Raw genomic sequence first — 22030 nt, 5'->3', positions numbered from 1 at the left:
TATGTAAATGAGAGTGTACGTAAATGAGAGTGTATGTAAATGAGAGTGTATGTAAATGAGAGTGTATGTAAATGAGAGTGTACGTAAATGAGTGTATGTAAATGAGCATCTCACAAAGAGAACATTGTGAGATTTTGAGTGAAAACCTCCTTCCATCAGAAAGGACATTGAAGATGAGTCTTTCAGCTTGACAATGATCCACACACAACCAAGGACTGGACATGACAATGATCCAAACACAACCAAGGACTGGACATGACAATGATCCACACACAATCAAGGACTGGACATGACAATGATCCACACACAACCAAGGACTGGACATGACAATGATCCACACACAACCAAGGACTGGACATGACAATGATCCACACACCACTAAGGACTGGACATGACAATGATCCAAACACAACCAAGGACTGGACATGACAATGATCCAAACACAACCAAGGACTGGACATGACAATGATCCACACACAACCAAGGACTGGACATGACAATGATCCACACACTACCAAGGACTGGACATGACAATGATCCACACACAACCAAGGACTGGACATGACAATGATCCACAAACAATGAAGGACTGGACATGACAATGATCCACACACAACCAAGGACTGGACATGACAATGATCCACACACTACCAAGGACTGGACATGACAATGATCCACACACAACCAAGGACTGGACATGACAATGATCCACAAACAATGAAGGACTGGACATGACAATGATCCACACACCACTAAGGACTGGACATGACAATGATCCACACACAACCAAGGACTGGACATGACAATGATCCACACACAACCAAGGACTGGACATGACAATGATCCACACACAACCAAGGACTGGACATGACAATGATCCACACACAACCAAGGACTGGACATGACAATGATCCACACACAACCAAGGACTGGACATGACAATGATCCACACACAACCAAGGACTGGATATGACAATGATCCACACACAACCAAGGACTGGACATGACAATGATCCACACACAACCAAGGACTGGATATGACAATGATCCACACACAACCATGGACTGGACATGACAATGATCCACACACAATCAAGGACTGGACATGACAATGATCCACACACAACCAAGGACTGGACATGACAATGATCCACACACAACCAAGGACTGGACATGACAATGATCCACACACAACCAAGGACTGGACATGACAATGATCCACACACAACCAAGGACTGGACATGACAATGATCCACACACAACCAAGGACTGGACATGACAATGATCCACACACAACCAAGGACTGGACATGACAATGATCCACACACAACCAAGGACTGGATATGACAATGATCCACACACAACCAAGGACTGGACATGACAATGATCCACACACAACCAAGGACTGGATATGACAATGATCCACACACAACCAAGGACTGGACATGACAATGATCCACACACAATCAAGGACTGGACATGACAATGATCCACACACAATCAAGGACTGGACATGACAATGATCCACACACAACCAAGGACTGGACATGACAATGATCCACACACAACCAAGGACTGGACATGACAATGATCCACACACAATCAAGGACTGGACATGACAATGATCCACACACAATCAAGGACTGGACATGACAATGATCCACACACAACCAAGGACTGGACATGACAATGATCCACACACAACCAAGGACTGGACATGACAATGATCCACACACAACCAAGGACTGGACATGACAATGATCCACACACAACCAAGGACTGGACATGACAATGATCCACACACAACCAAGGACTGGACATGACAATGATCCACACACAACCAAGGACTGGACATGACAATGATCCACACACAACCAAGGACTGGACATGACAATGATCCACACACAACCAAGGACTGGATATGACAATGATCCACACACAACCAAGGACTGGACATGACAATGATCCACACACAACCAAGGACTGGATATGACAATGATCCACACACAACCATGGACTGGACATGACAATGATCCACACACAATCAAGGACTGGACATGACAATGATCCACACACAATCAAGGACTGGACATGATAATGATCCACACACAACCAAGGACTGGACATGACAATGATCCACACACAACCAAGGACTGGACATGACAATGATCCACACACAACCAAGGACTGGACATGAAAATGATCCACACACAACCAAGGACTGGACATGACAATGATCCACACACAACCAAGGACTGGACATGACAATGATCCACACACAATCAAGGACTGGACATGATAATGATCCACACACAATCAAGGACTGGACATGACAATGATCCACACACAACCAAGGACTGGACATGACAATGATCCACACACAACCAAGGACTGGACATGAAAATGATCCACACACAACCAAGGACTGGACATGACAATGATCCACACACAACCAAGGACTGGACATGACAATGATCCACACACAACCAGGGACTGGACATGACAATGATCCACACACAACCAGGGACTGGACATGACAATGATCCACACACAACCAAGGACTGGACATGACAATGATCCACACACAATCAAGGACTGGCTTCCTAAGAAGCATTTCTAGGTCCTGGACATCTCAACCCCATAGAAACTCTTTGGACAGCCCCAAAACATCAGTGCTCCAGAGGAGATCTGAATGGAGGAATGGGCCAAAATACTCAATTTGTCCCTCATAGTTGACGTGTACTATGATGGAAATGACATCTTTTTAAGTGGGACAACTTGCTCTAGTAACTAAATACTTTTTTCCCCACTGTATGTTTGTCATGTATCTCAGCAATATGTCATGTGTCACATGTCTCAATCATATGTCATGTGTGTGTCACATGTCTCAGTCATATCTCACATGTGTCACATGTCTCAATCATATGTCATATGTGTGTCACACGTCTCAGTCATATCTCACATGTCTCAGTCATATCTCACATGTGTCACATGTCTCAATCACATGTCATATGTGTCACATGTGACATTGTGGACACTTAAAGGTTTCAACATGTACTTTGAAGCAATGCTTGACAAAACAACTCATCAAATATACTGTAGGTACCGTAGAAAAGAAATGTATTTATTGTGCCATTTGATTGACATTGTGCATTATGTTTACACTGAAATGTGTGTATGCTACTGAAATGTGATTGACATTGTGCATTATGTTTACACTGAAATGTGTGTATGCTACTGAAATGACTGACATGGACCTGTTCAGAATCACTGTGAATCAGATTGAGGACAAGCTTCCAGAAGATTCCAAAGAAGAATGGAAGAGGCGTGGGTGTGTGGACTATGTAGTCCTGTTAGACTGGTTTAACTCTGTGAGGGATCTTACACTGGGCACCACCTTGCAGAGCCTGAAAGATGCTCTCTACAAGGTATTGTCCCTACAATCTTTCACTTTCACTTACACACTCCTTGACCTCCCACTCCCACTTTCACACTGGCCAGTGGGACAGTGTCACCATCTTGCAAAGTCAACCGCTGGTGTTGGAAGGAGGTTATGAAAACTGGCTTTTGTTCTACCCAATGTACACCACCAACGCCAAAGTCCGCCCTCCCAGACTAAACTACGTCAGCACCCTGCCTCAGCGTGAGTATCACTGCATCATCCTTCACTATCAACTCTTTTCTTTCTCAAGAAGATGACCTTTTACATATGTATACATGTATGTAGATGATACATCAACAGTATCAATGTAGATGATACATCAACAAGTCATTGATACATATATGTAGATAATACATGAACATCGGTACATATATGTAGATAATACATGAACATTGGTACATATATGTAGATGATACATGAACATTGGTACATATATGTAGATGATACATGAACATTGGTACATATATGTAGATGATACATGAACATCGGTACATATATGTAGATGATACATGAACATTGGTACATATATGTAGATGATACATGACCATTGGTACATATATGTAGATGATACATGAACATTGGTACACATATGTAGATGATACATGAACATCGGTACATATATGTAGATGATACATGAACATTGGTACATACATATATGTAGATGATACATGAACATTGGTACATATATGTAGATGATACATGAACATTGGTACATATATGTAGATGATACATGAACATTGGTACATACATATATGTAGATGATACATGAACATTGGTACATATATGTAGATGATACATGAACATTGGTACATATATGTAGATGATACATGAACATTGGTACATATATGTAGATGATACATGAACATTGGTACATATATGTAGATGATACATGAACATTGGTACATATATGTAGATGATACATGAACATTGGTACATACGTATATGTAGATGATACATGAACATTGGTACATATATGTAGATGATACATGAACATTGGTACATACATATATGTAGATGATACATGAACATTGGTACATATATGTAGATGATACATGAACATTGGTACATATATGTAGATGATACCTGAACATTGGTACATATGTATATGTAGATGATACATGAACATTGGTACATATATGTAGATGATACATGAACATTGGTACATACGTATATGTAGATGATGCATGAACATTGGTACATATATGTAGATGATACATGAACTGTATCAAGTGATATATAGATGATACATGAAACACCATCTTGAGATGTGAAGTATCTGACATGTTATTGAGTCAGATGCTGAGTGGACTTCACACATGGTTTTCATGCTCTCTAAGGTTTATTCCCCATTTGTTGATGTTTTGAATAGTAAACTTCAGTTATCCATCCCTTGAGGAACCAAAGCCTCAAGCAGAAGCAGAACCTGTAGAACCCAGCGCTCCCTTACTAGAGAATGGAGTTGAAAGCAGCACAGCAGGATCTCCAGGCAGACCTGTACACACGCTGGATGCAAGTAAGAAAGGAACGTCCAGCCAATCTATTCCACAGGTATGATTCATATTTACACCCTTTTGTACTTGAGTGTATTACTGCGCTCATTGCTTCCTTGTCCTGTCCCAGTTTGACCGCAGCACAAAGCCCTCCAGCCGTGTGTTAGACCAGCCTAGAGCAGACAAGGAGTCCAGCAGCATCAGGCCAGGCGTCCCTGACCGCTCAGTCAAACCAGCCTTCAACATTTCTCCATCTGAAGAAGACCAGAGTCACTCTGAGGCGCTGGCCTCCATGGAGAAAGCTCGGCAGGAACAGGAGCTGAAAGACAGGCTGGGAAAGGAAGAAGAGCCTGAGAAGAAACCAAAGGAGGAGGAGGAGGAGAACCCACATCAAGAGAAAAAGAGGCTGGAGAGACAGAAAGCCGAGGAAGAGGAGGACAAAGACAAGCAGGAGAAAAACAACAAGGACTCTGACGCCCCCACAAAGATTATGTCTCTGGACTCACCTGCTCCCAACCTTGTGGTCAGTGAAGTCAAGGTAACCCTCACACACTGGTAAAAAGGCCTTTTTTGCAATGTGTTGCTGCCATTCATTTCTAAGTTCATGATTATTTGCAAAAAAGAACAAAGTTTCTCAGTGTGAACATGAAATATCTTGTCTTTGCAGTCTATTCAAATGAATATAAGTTGAAAAGGATTTGTTGTATTCTCTTTTTATTGACCATTTACACAACTTGACTGCTTTTGTACATCATGTAATATGAAAGACATTCATTCAACAACTCCACATCTCAATATAACGTGTTCCACCATCATCTTGTCACCAACACAAGTTCTTTATGGGGAATTACACAAGAAGTTATGATAAAAAGATAAGCAGAGGCATTGTATGCTCTACAAATACTGGTAAATGATGTTGAGTAAAAGAAAAAGACCAAGCATGTTTCTTCCCCAGAGAGAGCCACTGACGAGGGCAAGAAGTGAAGAAATGGGAAGAAGTGTGCCAGGCCTGCCAGATGGTTGGATGAAGGTGACCCCAAATTACATTTGATCCGATTTCTTTCCAAGTGCTTTACTATTTATGTTTCACCTCATGTAGTTCCTTGACACTGTTACCGGAACCTTCCGATACTACCATTCTCCAACCAACCGCGTCCACATGTACCCGCCTGAGGTCACTCTTCCCACGCCACCGGCCGTGGAGCAGAGACCTCCGCGAGCACCCTCCAGTGTGGAGAAGGAGCAGGAGCGGGAACAGTCCAAGTTAAAGCGGTCCTACTCTTCTCCAGACATCAGCCAGGACCTGAGAGAGGAGGTCCAGAAGAAGACTCCTGCTGCCACCATACCCACCATCAACAGAGAAACCAAGTAGGGTTGTTTTCCACTACAATCAAGTGTTGACAATAGTACAAACACTTGTTGACAATAGTACATTCAGTTGTTAACAATATTATAATCAATTATCCACAACAAATGTTGACAAAACAACAGTACAATCTGTTGTTGACAATAGTACAATTAGTTGTTGGCAATAGTGCAATCAATTGTTGACAATAGTACAAACTAATTTTGACAGTAGTAAAATCAAATGTTGACAATAATACAATCATTTGTTAACAATAGTACAATCAGCTGTTGACAATGGTACAATCAAATGGCAATACAATCACATGTTGACAATAGTACAAACAGTTGACAATAGTACAATTAAATCTTCGCAATACAATCACATGTTGACAATAGTACAAACAATTGACAATAGTACAAACAGTTGACAATAGTACAATCACATGTTGACAATAGTACAATCAAATGTTGACAATAGTACATTCAGTTGTTGACAATATTATAATCAATTATCCACAATTGTACAATCGTGTGTTGACAGTAGTACAATCAGTTGGTGACAAAAGTACAATCAATAGTACAATCAAATGTTGACAATAGTACAGTCAGTTGGTAACTATGGTACAATCAATCGTTGACAATAGTACAATCAAATGTTGACAATTTACTTCAAATGTTGTATAATGCAATCAAATGTTGACAGTAGTACAAGCAAATGTTAATAGTAGTACAATAAATTGACAATACAATCACATGTTGACAATAGTACAAACAGTTGACAATAGTACAAATAAATGTTGACAATACAATCACATGTTGACAATATTACAATTAAATTTTGTCAATAGTACAATCACATCAAATAGTACAACACACATCAAATAGCACAATACACATCAAATGTCGACAATAGTCCTATCAATTGTTGACAGTGAGTTAGGGGTTAAGAAACTTTATTTACGTTGGAGGGTATTTGATTTAAATGGCATAGTTCCTGCAGTGGAAAAGGCCTGATGTTTTTCTTTGTTATATATTTTCTTGTTATTTCTTCAGACTGTCCAGTGCTAAAGTTTATTGTCATTGTTTCTTGTCATTTCTACTATTGTCATTGTTTCTTGTTATTTCTTCTATTGTCATTGTTTCTTGTTATTTCTTCAGACTGTCCAGTGCTAAAGTTTATTGTCATTGTTTCTTGTCATTTCTACTATTGTCATTGTTTCTTGCTATTTCTTCAGACTGTCCAGTGCTAACGTTTATTGTCATTGTTTCTTGTCATTTCTTCTATTGTCATTGTTTCTTGTTATTTCTTCAGACTGTCCAGTGCTAAAGTTTATTGTCATTGTTTCTTGTTATTTCTTCAAACTGTCCAGTGCTAAAGTTTGTTATATGTTATTGTTATTTCCTCAGACCGCCAAGTGCTAAAGTTTATTCTAAAGTGGAGCTGGCACGTCCATCAGCTTCCAAAATCCGCAGCTTGAATCCAACGTTTGGAGGCCTGGGTTCTAGTTTGACTGGCCTTCGTAACCTCGGCAACACCTGTTACATGAACTCCATCTTGCAGTGTTTGTGTAACACTCCAGCCATGGCGGAGTACTTCAACAACAATTATTACCTGCAAGACATCAACAGGTGAGCACAATGAAGACCAAGAATAGGCAGCCATCTTGGAGCTAATCAGCCTGTTTGTTTAGGTTTAACATTCTTGGCCATAAAGGGGAAGTGGCGGAGGAGTTTGGTGTCATCATGAAGGCGCTGTGGGCTGGTCTGTACAAGTGCATCAGTCCTCGGGACTTTAAGACCACCATAGGCAAGATCAATGACCAGTTTGCTGGCTACGAACAGCAGGACTCTCAGGAGCTGCTGCTCTTTCTCATGGATGGTCTCCACGAAGACCTCAACAAGGTACCTGTCCACCTTTTAGTGCAAACTATTAGCACCTTTTTTCTCATGTATGGTCTCCACGAAGACCTCAACAAGGTACCTGTCCACCTTTTAGTGCAAACTATTAGCACCTTTTTTCTCATGTATGGTCTCCACGAAGACCTCAACAAGGTACCTGTCCACCTTTTAGTGCAAACTATTAGCACCTTTTTTCTCATGTATGGTCTCCACGAAGACCTCAACAAGGTACCTGTCCACCTTTTAGTGCAAACTATTTGCACCTTTTTTCTCATGTATGGTCTCCACGAGGACCTCAACAAGGTACCTGTCCACCTTTTAGTCCAAACTATTAGCACCTTTTTTCTCATGTATGGTTTCCACGAAGACCTCAACAAGGTACCTGTCCACCTTGTAGTCCAAACTATTAGTCTTCTTTCTCATGTATGGTCTCCACGAGGACCTCAACAAGGTACCTGTCCACCTTTTAGTCCAAACTATTAGCACCTTTTTTCTCATGTATGGTTTCCACGAAGACCTCAACAAGGTACCTGTCCACCTTTTAGTGCAAACTATTAGCACCTTTTTTCTCATGTATGGTCTCCACGAGGACCTCAACAAGGTACCTGTCCACCTTGTAGTCCAAACTATTAGTCTTCTTTCTCATGTATGGTCTCCACGAGGACCTCAACAAGGTACCTGTCCACCTTTTAGTCCAAACTATTAGCACCTTTTTTCTCATGTATGGTCTCCACGAGGACCTCAACAAGGTACCTGTCCACCTTGTAGTCCAAACTATTAGTCTTCTTTCTCATGTATGGTCTCCACGAGGACCTCAACAAGGTACCTGTCCACCTTTTAGTCCAAACTATTAGCACCTTTTTTCTCATGTATGGTCTCCACGAGGACCTCAACAAGGTACCTGTCCACCTTTTAGTGCAAACTATTAGCACCTTTTTTCTCATGTATGGTCTCCACGAGGACCTCAACAAGGTACCTGTCCACCTTTTAGTCCAAACTATTAGTCTTCTTTCTCATGTATGGTCTCCACGAGGACCTCAACAAGGTACCTGTCCACCTTGTAGTCCAAACTATTAGTCTTTTTTCTCATGTATGGTCTCCACGAAGACCTCAACAAGGTACCTGTCCACCTTTTAGTCCAAACTATTAGCACCTTTTTTCTCATGTATGGTCTCCACGAGGACCTCAACAAGGTATCTGTCCACCTTGTAGTCCAAACTATTAGTCTTCTTTCTCATGTATGGTCTCCACGAAGACCTCAACAAGGTACCTGTCCACCTTTTAGTCCAAACTATTAGCACCTTTTTTCTCATGTATGGTCTCCACGAGGACCTCAACAAGGTACCTGTCCACCTTGTAGTCCAAACTATTAGTCTTTTTTCTCATGTATGGTCTCCACGAGGACCTCAACAAAGTACCTGTCCACCTTGTAGTCCAAACTATTATCTTTCACTGGCTTTCATTTTCATGGGAAATGACAGCGTGAGTACATTGTATACGTGTACAGGTGTGTTCTAGCAGACCAATAATCCACTTGAGTACATTGTATATGTGTACAGGTTTGTCTACATTGTACATGTGTAAAGGTGTGTTCTTGTAGACCCATCATCCACTTGTGTACATTGTATATGTGTACAGGTTTGTCTACATTGTACATGTGTAAAGGTGTGTTCTTGTAGACCAGTGGTCCCCAACCACCGGGCCGAGAAATTTAATTTAAAAAAAAAAATAATAATAATTTTTAAAAAAATTAAATCAGCATAAAAAAACACAATATATACATTATATATCAATATAGATCAATACAGTCTGCAGGGATGCAGTCCGTAAGCACACATGATTGTATTTCTTTATGAAAAAAAAAAAAAATAAAAAAATAAAAATCCCCCAAGTGGTTGGGGACCACTGTTGTAGACCATCATCCACTTGAGTACATTGTATATTTGTACGGGTGTGTCTACATTGTATATGTCTACAGATGTGTTCTTGTAGACCAGACCTGGGCATTGTACGGCCCGCGGGCCGCATCCGGCCCTTTGCGCATCCCTGTCCGGCCCGCGTGAGGCCAATCATAAATTACAAAATAAATTTAAAAAAGTATCTATGTCGAGTGTGCAATACAACAGTGCTGCTTTTGTTTTGAAAAGCGTTATTTGTATTACTTCCGTGTGGACGTATGCGCGTGTGCGATTGTGAGTGAATTGAACGGCGCAATTACAAATTACAAAATAAAGTTTAAAAAACATCTATGTCGTGCGCGCAATACAACTGTGCTGCTTTTATTTTGAAATGTGTTATTTATGCCGTATGTCCGGAGGGAACCTGTGAGTGAAGGTGCATAGAGACAAGTGATGAGACGCTAAAAAAAGAAAAGTTGATGAGGAATGGCGTGTTTTGGACTGGCAAGTATTTCTTGACATAAATTAATGGTAAAGCCGTGTGCTTAATGTGTGGTACACAGCTTGCTGTGTTTAAATATCATTTTAATCGCCACTACACAAAGAAACACGAGGGAAAATACCGGAATGTGTCTGATGAAGCGCGCGCAAGGGAGGCTGATGCGTTGATGGTAAAACTGCAAACCCAACAAGGACTTTGTGCCATATTTCACACCCCCAGAGATGCAGCCGTCAGGACAAGTTTCGTCATTTCTCACAAAAGCGCCAGAAAAAGTAAGGCGTTTTCTGACGGAGAGTTTATTAAGGAGTGCTTATTGGACTTTGTTGCGCTGATAATGCCCGGAGACATTGACTGTTTTTCGCTAACTTTGGATGAGAGCTCTGATGCAGTCAATTAAAGAGACAACCACAAGTAATGACTTGTTCACAGAGGTAAATGCGTGTTGGGACAAGCTGGCAGGTGTGACAATCCAATCCACTTTATTTATATAGCACATTTAAACAACAAAATGTTTCCAAAGTGCTGCACAACAATATTACAAACAATATTCACATATTATCCTTAGCTCCACCAATGACTGAATAAAAACAAAAAACAATTACATATAAAACCAATATAAAAAACAATATAAAATAAATATGATTAAAAACTATTTTTAACAACAGATGGTTGTCCAAATCTGATGGGGAAAAATGTTGGATAATGCAGAATAAAGTGACCATCAAAAGCAATCTGCTTTTGTATAAAGTTAAGTTAGGTTAAATTAAATTATTATTATTATTATTATTATTAATTATTATTATTATCATCATTATTATTTATCTTACGGTATATCAAAAATAATATTGAGCAAAATTTAATTGAAATATTGTCGTGTGGCCCTCCAGCAGTGCTCGGGTTGCTTATGCGGCCCCCGGTGAAAATTAATTGCCCACCCCTGTTGTAGACCATCATCCACTTGAGTACATTGTATATGTGTACAGGTGTGTCTACATTGTACATGTGTGCAGGTGTGTTCTTGTAGACCCATCATCTACTTGAGTACATTCTACACACTATGTTAGTGTTTACTCACACACACTATGTTAGTGTTTACTCACACACACTGTTAAATAAATGGGTCATACTTGTATAGCGCTTTTCTACCTTTAAGGTACTCAAAGCGCTTTGACACTATTTCCACATTCACACACTGATGGCGGGAGCTGCTGCCATACCTGTGTTTACTCTCACACTATGTTAGTGTTTACTCACACACTATGTTAGTGTTTACTCACACACTATGTTAGTGTTTACTCTCACACTATGTTAGTGTTTACTCACACACACTATGTTAGTGTTTACTCACACACACTATGTTAGTGTTTACTCACACACACTATGTTAGTGTTTACTCTCACACTATGTTAGTGTTTACTCACACACTATGTTAGTGTTTACTCACACACTATGTTAGTGTTTACTCACACACACTATGTTAGTGTTTACTCTCACACTATGTTAGTGTTTACTCACACACTATGTTAGTGTTTACTCACACACACTATGTTAGTGTTTACTCACACACTATGTTAGTGTTTACTCTCACACTATGTTAGTGTTTACTCACACACACTATGTTAGTGTTTACTCACACACACTATGTTAGTGTTTACTCACACACTATGTTAGTGTTTACTCTCACACTATGTTAGTGTTTACTCTCACACTATGTTAGTGTTTACTCACACACACTATGTTAGTGTTTACTCACACACACTATGTTAGTGTTTACTCACACACTATGTTAGTGTTTACTCTCACACTATGTTAGTGTTTACTCACACACTATGTTAGTGTTTACTCTCACACTATGTTAGTGTTTACTCACACACACTGTTAGTGTTTACTCTCACACTATGTTAGTGTTTACTCACACACTATGTTAGTGTTTACTCACACACACTGTTAGTGTTTACTCACACACACTATGTTAGTGTTTACTCACACACACTATGTTAGTGTTTACTCACACACACTGTTAGTGTTTACTCACACACACTATGTTAGTGTTTACTCACACACACTATGTTAGTGTTTACTCACACACACTATGTTAGTGTTTACTCACACACTATGTTAGTGTTTACTCACACACTATGTTAGTGTTTACTCACACACACTATGTTAGTGTTTACTCACACACACTATGTTAGTGTTTACTCACACACACTATGTTAGTGTTTACTCACACACTATGTTAGTGTTTACTCACACACACTGTTAGTGTTTACTCACACACTATGTTAGTGTTTACTCACACACACTATGTTAGTGTTTACTCACACACACTATGTTAGTGTTTACTCTCACACTATGTTAGTGTTTACTCACACACACTATGTTAGTGTTTACTCACACACACTATGTTAGTGTTTACTCACACACACTATGTTAGTGTTTACTCACACACACTATGTTAGTGTTTACTCACACACTATGTTAGTGTTTACTCACACACACTATGTTACTGTTTACTCACACACACTATGTTAGTGTTTACTCACACACACTATGTTAGTGTTTACTCTCACACACTATGTTAGTGTTTACTCACACACTGTTAGTGTTTACTCACACACACTATGTTAGTGTTTACTCACACACTATGTTAGTGTTTACTCACACACACTATGTTAGTGTTTACTCACACACACTATGTTAGTGTTTACTCTCACACACTATGTTAGTGTTTACTCACACACTGTTAGTGTTTACTCACACACACTATGTTAGTGTTTACTCACACACACTGTTAAATAAATGGGTCATACTTGTATAGCGCTTTTCTACCTTTAAGGTACTCAAAGCGCTTTGACACTATTTCCACATTCACCCCTTCACACATTGATGGCGGGAGCTGCTGCCATACCTGTGTTTACTCTCACACTATGTTAGTGTTTACTCACACACTATGTTAGTGTTTACTCTCACACTATGTTAGTGTTTACTCACACACACTATGTTAGTGTTTACTCTCACACTATGTTAGTGTTTACTCACACACTATGTTAGTGTTTACTCACACACACTATGTTAGTGTTTACTCACACACTATGTTAGTGTTTACTCACACACACTATGTTAGTGTTTACTCACACACACTATGTTAGTGTTTACTCACACACTATGTTAGTGTTTACTCACACACACTATGTTAGTGTTTACTCACACACTATGTTAGTGTTTACTCACACACACTATGTTAGTGTTTACTCACACACACTATGTTAGTGTTTACTCACACACACTATGTTAGTGTTTACTCACACACACTATGTTAGTGTTTACTCACACACACTATGTTAGTGTTTACTCACACACACTATGTTAGTGTTTACTCACACACTATGTTAGTGTTTACTCACACACACTATGTTAGTGTTTACTCTCACACACTGTGTTAGTGTTTACTCACACACTATGTTAGTGTTTACTCACACACACTATGTTAGTGTTTACTCACACACACTGTTAGTGTTTACTCACACACACTATGTTAGTGTTTACTCACACACTATGTTAGTGTTTACTCACACACACTATGTTAGTGTTTACTCACACACTATGTTAGTGTTTACTCACACACACTATGTTAGTGTTTACTCACACACACTATGTTAGTGTTTACTCACACACACTATGTTAGTGTTTACTCACACACACTATGTTAGTGTTTACTCACACACTATGTTAGTGTTTACTCACACACACTATGTTAGTGTTTACTCACACACTATGTTAGTGTTTACTCACACACACTATGTTAGTGTTTACTCACACACACTATGTTAGTGTTTACTCACACACACTATGTTAGTGTTTACTCTCACACTATGTTAGTGTTTACTCACACACACTATGTTAGTGTTTACTCACACACACTATGTTAGTGTTTACTCACACACTCTATGTTAGTGTTTACTCACACACACTATGTTAGTGTTTACTCACACACACTATGTTAGTGTTTACTCACACACACTATGTTAGTGTTTACTCACACACTATGTTAGTGTTTACTCACACACACTATGTTAGTGTTTACTCACACACACTATGTTAGTGTTTACTCACACACTATGTTAGTGTTTACTCACACACACTATGTTAGTGTTTACTCACACACTATGTTAGTGTTTACTCACACACACTATGTTAGTGTTTACTCACACACACTATGTTAGTGTTTACTCACACACACTATGTTAGTGTTTACTCACACACTATGTTAGTGTTTACTCACACACACTATGTTAGTGTTTACTCACACACACTATGTTAGTGTTTACTCACACACACTATGTTAGTGTTTACTCACACACACTATGTTAGTGTTTACTCACACACTATGTTAGTGTTTACTCACACACACTATGTTAGTGTTTACTCTCACACACTGTGTTAGTGTTTACTCACACACTATGTTAGTGTTTACTCACACACACTATGTTAGTGTTTACTCACACACACTGTTAGTGTTTACTCACACACACTATGTTAGTGTTTACTCACACACTATGTTAGTGTTTACTCACACACTATGTTAGTGTTTACTCACACACACTATGTTAGTGTTTACTCACACACTATGTTAGTGTTTACTCACACACACTATGTTAGTGTTTACTCACACACACTATGTTAGTGTTTACTCACACACACTATGTTAGTGTTTACTCACACACACTATGTTAGTGTTTACTCACACACTATGTTAGTGTTTACTCACACACACTATGTTAGTGTTTACTCACACACACTATGTTAGTGTTTACTCACACACACTATGTTAGTGTTTACTCTCACACTATGTTAGTGTTTACTCACACACACTATGTTAGTGTTTACTCACACACACTATGTTAGTGTTTACTCACACACTCTATGTTAGTGTTTACTCACACACTCTATGTTAGTGTTTACTCACACACACTATGTTAGTGTTTACTCACACACTATGTTAGTGTTTACTCACACACACTATGTTAGTGTTTACTCACACACTATGTTAGTATTTACTCACACACACTATGTTAGTGTTTACTCACACACACTATGTTAGTGTTTACTCACACACACTATGTTAGTGTTTACTCACACACACTATGTTAGTGTTTACTCACACACTATGTTAGTGTTTACTCACACACACTATGTTAGTGTTTACTCACACACTATGTTAGTGTTTACTCACACACACTATGTTAGTGTTTACTCACACACACTATGCTAGTGTTTACTCACACACACTATGTTAGTGTTTACTCACACACTATGTTAGTGTTTACTCACACACACTATGTTAGTGTTTACTCACACACTGTTAGTGTTTACTCACACACACTATGTTAGTGTTTACTCACACACTATGTTAGTGTTTACTCACACACACTATGTTAGTGTTTACTCACACACTATGTTAGTGTTTACTCACACACACTATGTTAGTGTTTACTCACACACTATGTTAGTGTTTACTCTCACACACTGTGTTAGTGTTTACTCACACACTATGTTAGTGTTTACTCACACACACTGTTAGTGTTTACTCACACACACTATGTTAGTGTTTACTCACACACACTATGTTAGTGTTTACTCACACACACTGTTAGTGTTTACTCACACACACTATGTTAGTGTTTACTCACACACACTATGTTAGTGTTTACTCACACACGCTATGTTAGTGTTTACTCTCACACTATGTTAGTGTTTACTCACACACACTGTTAGTGTTTACTCAGACACACTATGTTAGTGTTTACTCTCACACACTATGTTAGTGTTTACTCTCACACTGTTAGTGTTTACTTTCACACACTATGTTAGTGTTTACTCACACACACTATGTTAGTGTTTACTCTCACACTATGTTAGTGTTTACTCACACACACTATGTTAGTGTTTACTCACACACACTATGTTAGTGTTTACTCTCACACACTATGTTAATGTTTACTCACACACACTATGTTAGTGTTTACTCTCACACTGTTAGTGTTTACTCTCACACACTATGTTAGTGTTTACTCACACACACTATGTTAGTGTTTACTCTCACACTATGTTAGTGTTTACTCACACACACTATGTTAGTGTTTACTCACACACACTATGTTAGTGTTTACTCACACACACCATGTTAGTGTTTACTCTCACACTATGTTAGTGTTTACTCACACACACTATGTTAGTGTTTACTCTCACACTATGTTAGTGTTTACTCACACACACTATGTTAGTGTTTACTCACACACACTATGTTAGTGTTTACTCACACACTGTTAGTGTTTACTCACACACAGTATGTTAGTGTTTACTCACACACACTATGTTAGTGTTTACTCACACACACTATGTTAGTGTTTACTCACACACACTGTTAGTGTTTACTCACACACACTGTTATTGTTTACTCTCACACACTGTTAGTGTTTACTCACACACACTATGTTAGTGTTTACTCACACACACTGTTAGTGTTTACTCACACACACTATGTTAATGTTTACTCACACACACTATGTTAGTGTTTACTCTCACACACTGTTAGTGTTTACTCACACACACTATGTTAATGTTTACTCACACACACTATGTTAATGTTTACTCACACACACTATGTTAATGTTTACTCACACACTATGTTAATGTTTACTCTCACACACTGTTAGTGTTTACTCACACACACTATGTTAATGTTTACTCACACACACTATGTTAATGTTTACTCTCACACACTGTTAGTGTTTACTCACACACACTATGTTAGTGTTTACTCACACACACTATGTTAGTGTTTACTCACACACACTATGTTAATGTTTACTCTCACACACTGTTAGTGTTTACTCACACACACTATGTTAATGTTTACTCACACACACTATGTTAATGTTTACTCTCACACACTGTTAGTGTTTACTCACACACACTATGTTAATGTTTACTCACACACACTATGTTAATGTTTACTCTCACACACTGTTAGTGTTTACTCACACACACTATGTTAATGTTTACTCACACACACTATGTTAATGTTTACTCTCACACACTGTTAGTGTTTACTCACACACACTATGTTAGTGTTTACTCACACACACTGTTAGTGTTTACTCACACACACTGTTAGTGTTTACTCTCACACACTATGTTAGTGTTTACTCTCACACTATGTTAGTGTTTACTCACACACACTATGTTAGTGTTTACTCACACACTGTTAGTGTTTACTCTCACACACTATGTTAGTGTTTACTCTCACACACTATGTTAGTGTTTACTCTCACACACTGTTAGTGTTTACTCACACACACTATGTTAGTGTTTACTCACACACACTATGTGAGTGTTTACTCTCACACACTATGTTAGTGTTTACTCACACACACTATGTGAGTGTTTACTCACACACACACTGTTAGTGTTTACTCTCACACACTATGTTAGTGTTTACTCTCACACACTGTTAGTGTTTACTCACACACACTATGTTAGTGTTTACTCACACACTATGTTAGTGTTTACTCACACACACTATGTTAGTGTTTACTCACACACACTATGTTAGTGTTTACTCACACACTGTTAGTGTTTACTCTCACACACTATGTTAGTGTTTACTCTCACACACTATGTTAGTGTTTACTCTCACACACTGTTAGTGTTTACTCACACACACTATGTTAGTGTTTACTCACACACACTATGTGAGTGTTTACTCTCACACACTATGTTAGTGTTTACTCACACACACTATGTGAGTGTTTACTCACACACACACTGTTAGTGTTTACTCTCACACACTATGTTAGTGTTTACTCTCACACACTGTTAGTGTTTACTCACACACACTATGTTAGTGTTTACTCACACACTATTTTAGTGTTTACTCACACACACTATGTTAGTGTTTACTCACACACACTATGTTAGTGTTTACTCACACACACCATGTGAGTGTTTACTCTCACACACTATGTTAGTGTTTACTCACACACACTATGTGAGTGTTTACTCACACACACACTGTTAGTGTTTACTCTCACACACTATGTTAATGTTTACTCTCACACACTGTTAGTGTTTACTCACACACACTATGTTAGTGTTTAATCACACACACTATGTTAGTGTTTACTCACACACACTATGTTAGTGTTTACTCACACACACCATGTGAGTGTTTACTCTCACACACTATGTTAGTGTTTACTCACGCACACTATGTGAGTGTTTACTCACACACACACTGTTAGTGTTTACTCTCACACACTGTTAGTGTTTACTCACACACACTATGTTAGTGTTTACTCACACACACTATGTTAGTGTTTACTCACACACACTATGTTAGTGTTTGCTCACACACACTATGTTAGTGTTTACTCTCACACACTGTTAGTGTTTACTCACACACACTATGTTAGTGTTTACTCACACACACACTGTTAGTGTTTACTCTCACACACTATGTTAGTGTTTACTCACACACACTATGTTAGTGTTTACTCTCACACATTATGTTAGTGTTTACTCTCACACACTGTTAGTGTTTACTCACACACACTATGTTAGTGTTTACTCACACACACTATGTTAGTGTTTACTCACACACACTATGTTAGTGTTTACTCACACACACACTGTTAGTGTTTACTCTCACACACTATGTTAATGTTTACTCACACACACTGTGTCTGCGTGTGTGTGGTCAGGCGGACAACAGGAAGCGGTACAAGGAGGAGGAGAACGACCACCTGGACGATGAGAAGGCAGCAGACCTGGCCTGGAACAAACACAAGCTGCTGAACGAGTCCATCATTGTTGCTCTCTTCCAGGGCCAGTTCAAGTCCACAGTACAGTGTCAGACCTGCCAGCGCAAGTCTCGCACCTTTGAGACCTTCATGTACCTTTCCTTGTCTCTGGCCTCCAGCAGCAAGTGCTCCCTGCAGGTATGTCACCACACCTGTCTACATGTTGATCAAACATTGAGAAGCTGCTCTCTGCATCCCAGGATTGTCTGAAGATGTTCTCCAAGGAGGAGCGGCTGACCGATAACAACAAAGTCTTCTGTCGACACTGCAAAGCTCATAGAGATTCCACCAAGAAACTGGAGATCTGGAAGGTTCCTCCAATTCTCTTGGTGCACCTGAAGCGGTTTGTACTTCCTGCTACTCACAACAAGTACTGTAGTACCTCAACTTCCTGCTACTTACAAGTACTGTGGTACCTCAACTTCCTGCTACTTACAAGTACTGTGGTCCCTCAACTTCCTGCTACGTACAACAAGTATTGTGGTACCTCAACTTCCTGGTACTCACAACAAGTACTGTAGTACCTCAACTTCCTGCTACTTACAAGTACTGTGGTACCTCAACTTCCTGCTACTTACAACAAGTACTGTGGTACCTCAACTTCCTGCTATTTACAACAAGTACTGTGGTACCACAACTTCCTGGTACTCACAACAAGTACTGTGGTACCTCAACTTCCTGATACTGACAACAAGTACTGTGTACCTCAACTTCCTGATACTGACAACAAGTACTGTGTACCTCAACTTCCTGGTACTTACAACAAGTACTGTGGTACCACAACTTCCCGATACTCACAAAAAGTACTGTGGTACCTCAACTTCCTGGTACTGACAAGTACTGTGTACCTCAACTTCCTGGTACTTACAACAAGTACTGTGGTACCACAACTTCCCGGTACTCACAAAAAGTACTGTGGTACCTCAACTTCCTGGTACTGACAAGTACTGTGTACCTCAACTTCCTGGTACTTACAAAAAGTACTGTGGTACCACAACTTCCCGGTACTCACAAAAAGTACTGTGGTACCTCAACGTCCTGGTACTGACAACAAGTACTGTGGTACCTCAACTTCCTGGTACTGACAACAAGTACTGTGCTACCTCAATTTACTGGCACCGTTGGTTCTGGTACTGACAACAAGTACTGTAGTACCATAAAGAATAAACAAACATGTGCAAGGGATAACAACAAAATAAAAGCATCATATTATATTTATATTTATTATATATTCTATATACAGTATTTATTTATATTTATTATTATATTTCAAAATGTAGTTTTTGATGGAAATGGTCTTTATAATGTATCTTAGAAGTTGTCATGATCTTTCTGTTGTCTTTGTCATCGTTGGTGAACGCTGACACAAAGCTTTTGTTTATTTCTTTAGGATCATTAAGTTGCAATTACAATAGTGCAACATCATTACAAACAAGTTTGTTGCATTTGAAAGGGTTACTTGCATTATTATTATTAGGATTACATTAGTGTTTAATTTGGTCATGTCGTTTATCGGCAATGATTTGTTGGAACATATTATTATTATTATTAGGTTTACATTACTGTTTAATTTGGTCATGTTGTGTATCGGCAGTGATTTGTTGGAATATATTATTATTGTTATTATTATTATTAGGTTTACATTACTGTTTAATTTGGTCATGTTGTTTATCGGCAGTGATTTGTTGGAATATATTATTATTATTATTATTATTAGGTTTACATTACTGTTTTAATTTGGTCATGTGTATCAGCAGTGATTTGTTGGAATATATTATTATTATTATTATTATAAGGTTTACATTACTGTTTAATTTGGTCATGTTGTTTATCGGCAGTGATTTGTTGGAATATTTATAACCGGCAAAAGGTGTTTTTGGCCAAGGTTTAACCTGCCTGGTTCAGTTTTTGCTTCTGGTCAGCCCGAGAGCCGAACCTGGGTCCTTCGAATGAGAGTGCAGCGTGCTAGCTACCGAGCTAAAAGGCTGAGCTGACCATACGGTATCCAGCACTGCTCTTAAGGCTGTCAGGGAGTGAGGTCTACCAAAGTACACTAGCACACAGGCCCAACAATTGATGGAAAAAACCATGAATATTCACAATTGATATTTAAATGATACAGTCTGGTGATTGACAGGTAGAATCTTTTATTTGACTAACTGCGGCTGATGAACAGAATGCTACATCCTTTGGACTTTGTCAATACAATTAATTTGGCCATACAGACAGTATGACAAGTATCTGCAGTAGGTACCTAGTAGTACATTTATAGTGCCAGTAATTAGCAGAAACCCTACAAATGTGTCAACTATCTTGACACTGAAATGAGCATCAATTGTACAAACTATCTGTTGTCCCACAATGGTTAAGTACTTCAAACACATTTACTGGTTATTGATGGAATGTAGAATACACAAATATTACTGTTCCAAACACATCTACTGGTTATTGATGGAATGTAGAATACACAAATATTACTGTTTCAAACACATCTACTGGTTATTGATGGAATGTAGAATACACAAATATTATTTCAACCAGCAGGAAACATGTTAACTGGTGAGTAAACTTGATATTCATGTTTCATC

The 22030-nt window shown here is 38.9% G+C and overlaps 1 protein-coding gene across 2 annotated transcripts in view; it reads left to right on the top strand.

The window, feature by feature from the left end:
* LOC133640660 (ubiquitin carboxyl-terminal hydrolase 8-like) overlaps nucleotides 1–22030 on the top strand; it is a 38853-nt gene that overhangs the window by 15768 nt on the left and 1055 nt on the right. For both annotated transcript variants that reach the window (XM_062034221.1, XM_062034212.1), the window contains exons 8-17: nucleotides 3266–3428; nucleotides 3502–3643; nucleotides 4812–4990; nucleotides 5063–5470; nucleotides 5888–5962; nucleotides 6032–6300; nucleotides 7687–7908; nucleotides 7971–8181; nucleotides 19344–19580; nucleotides 19643–19785. In XM_062034221.1, coding sequence (XP_061890205.1) covers nucleotides 3266–3428; nucleotides 3502–3643; nucleotides 4812–4990; nucleotides 5063–5470; nucleotides 5888–5962; nucleotides 6032–6300; nucleotides 7687–7908; nucleotides 7971–8181; nucleotides 19344–19580; nucleotides 19643–19785 — 2049 coding nt within the window. The remainder of the gene's footprint in view (nucleotides 1–3265; nucleotides 3429–3501; nucleotides 3644–4811; nucleotides 4991–5062; nucleotides 5471–5887; nucleotides 5963–6031; nucleotides 6301–7686; nucleotides 7909–7970; nucleotides 8182–19343; nucleotides 19581–19642; nucleotides 19786–22030) is intronic.

This window comes from Entelurus aequoreus, linkage group LG02, assembly GCF_033978785.1.
Source record: "Entelurus aequoreus isolate RoL-2023_Sb linkage group LG02, RoL_Eaeq_v1.1, whole genome shotgun sequence".
Lineage (NCBI taxonomy): Eukaryota > Metazoa > Chordata > Actinopteri > Syngnathiformes > Syngnathidae > Entelurus > Entelurus aequoreus.
The sequence above is the reverse complement of the archived record's forward strand: the minus strand, read 5'-3'. Positions and strand labels throughout refer to the sequence as shown.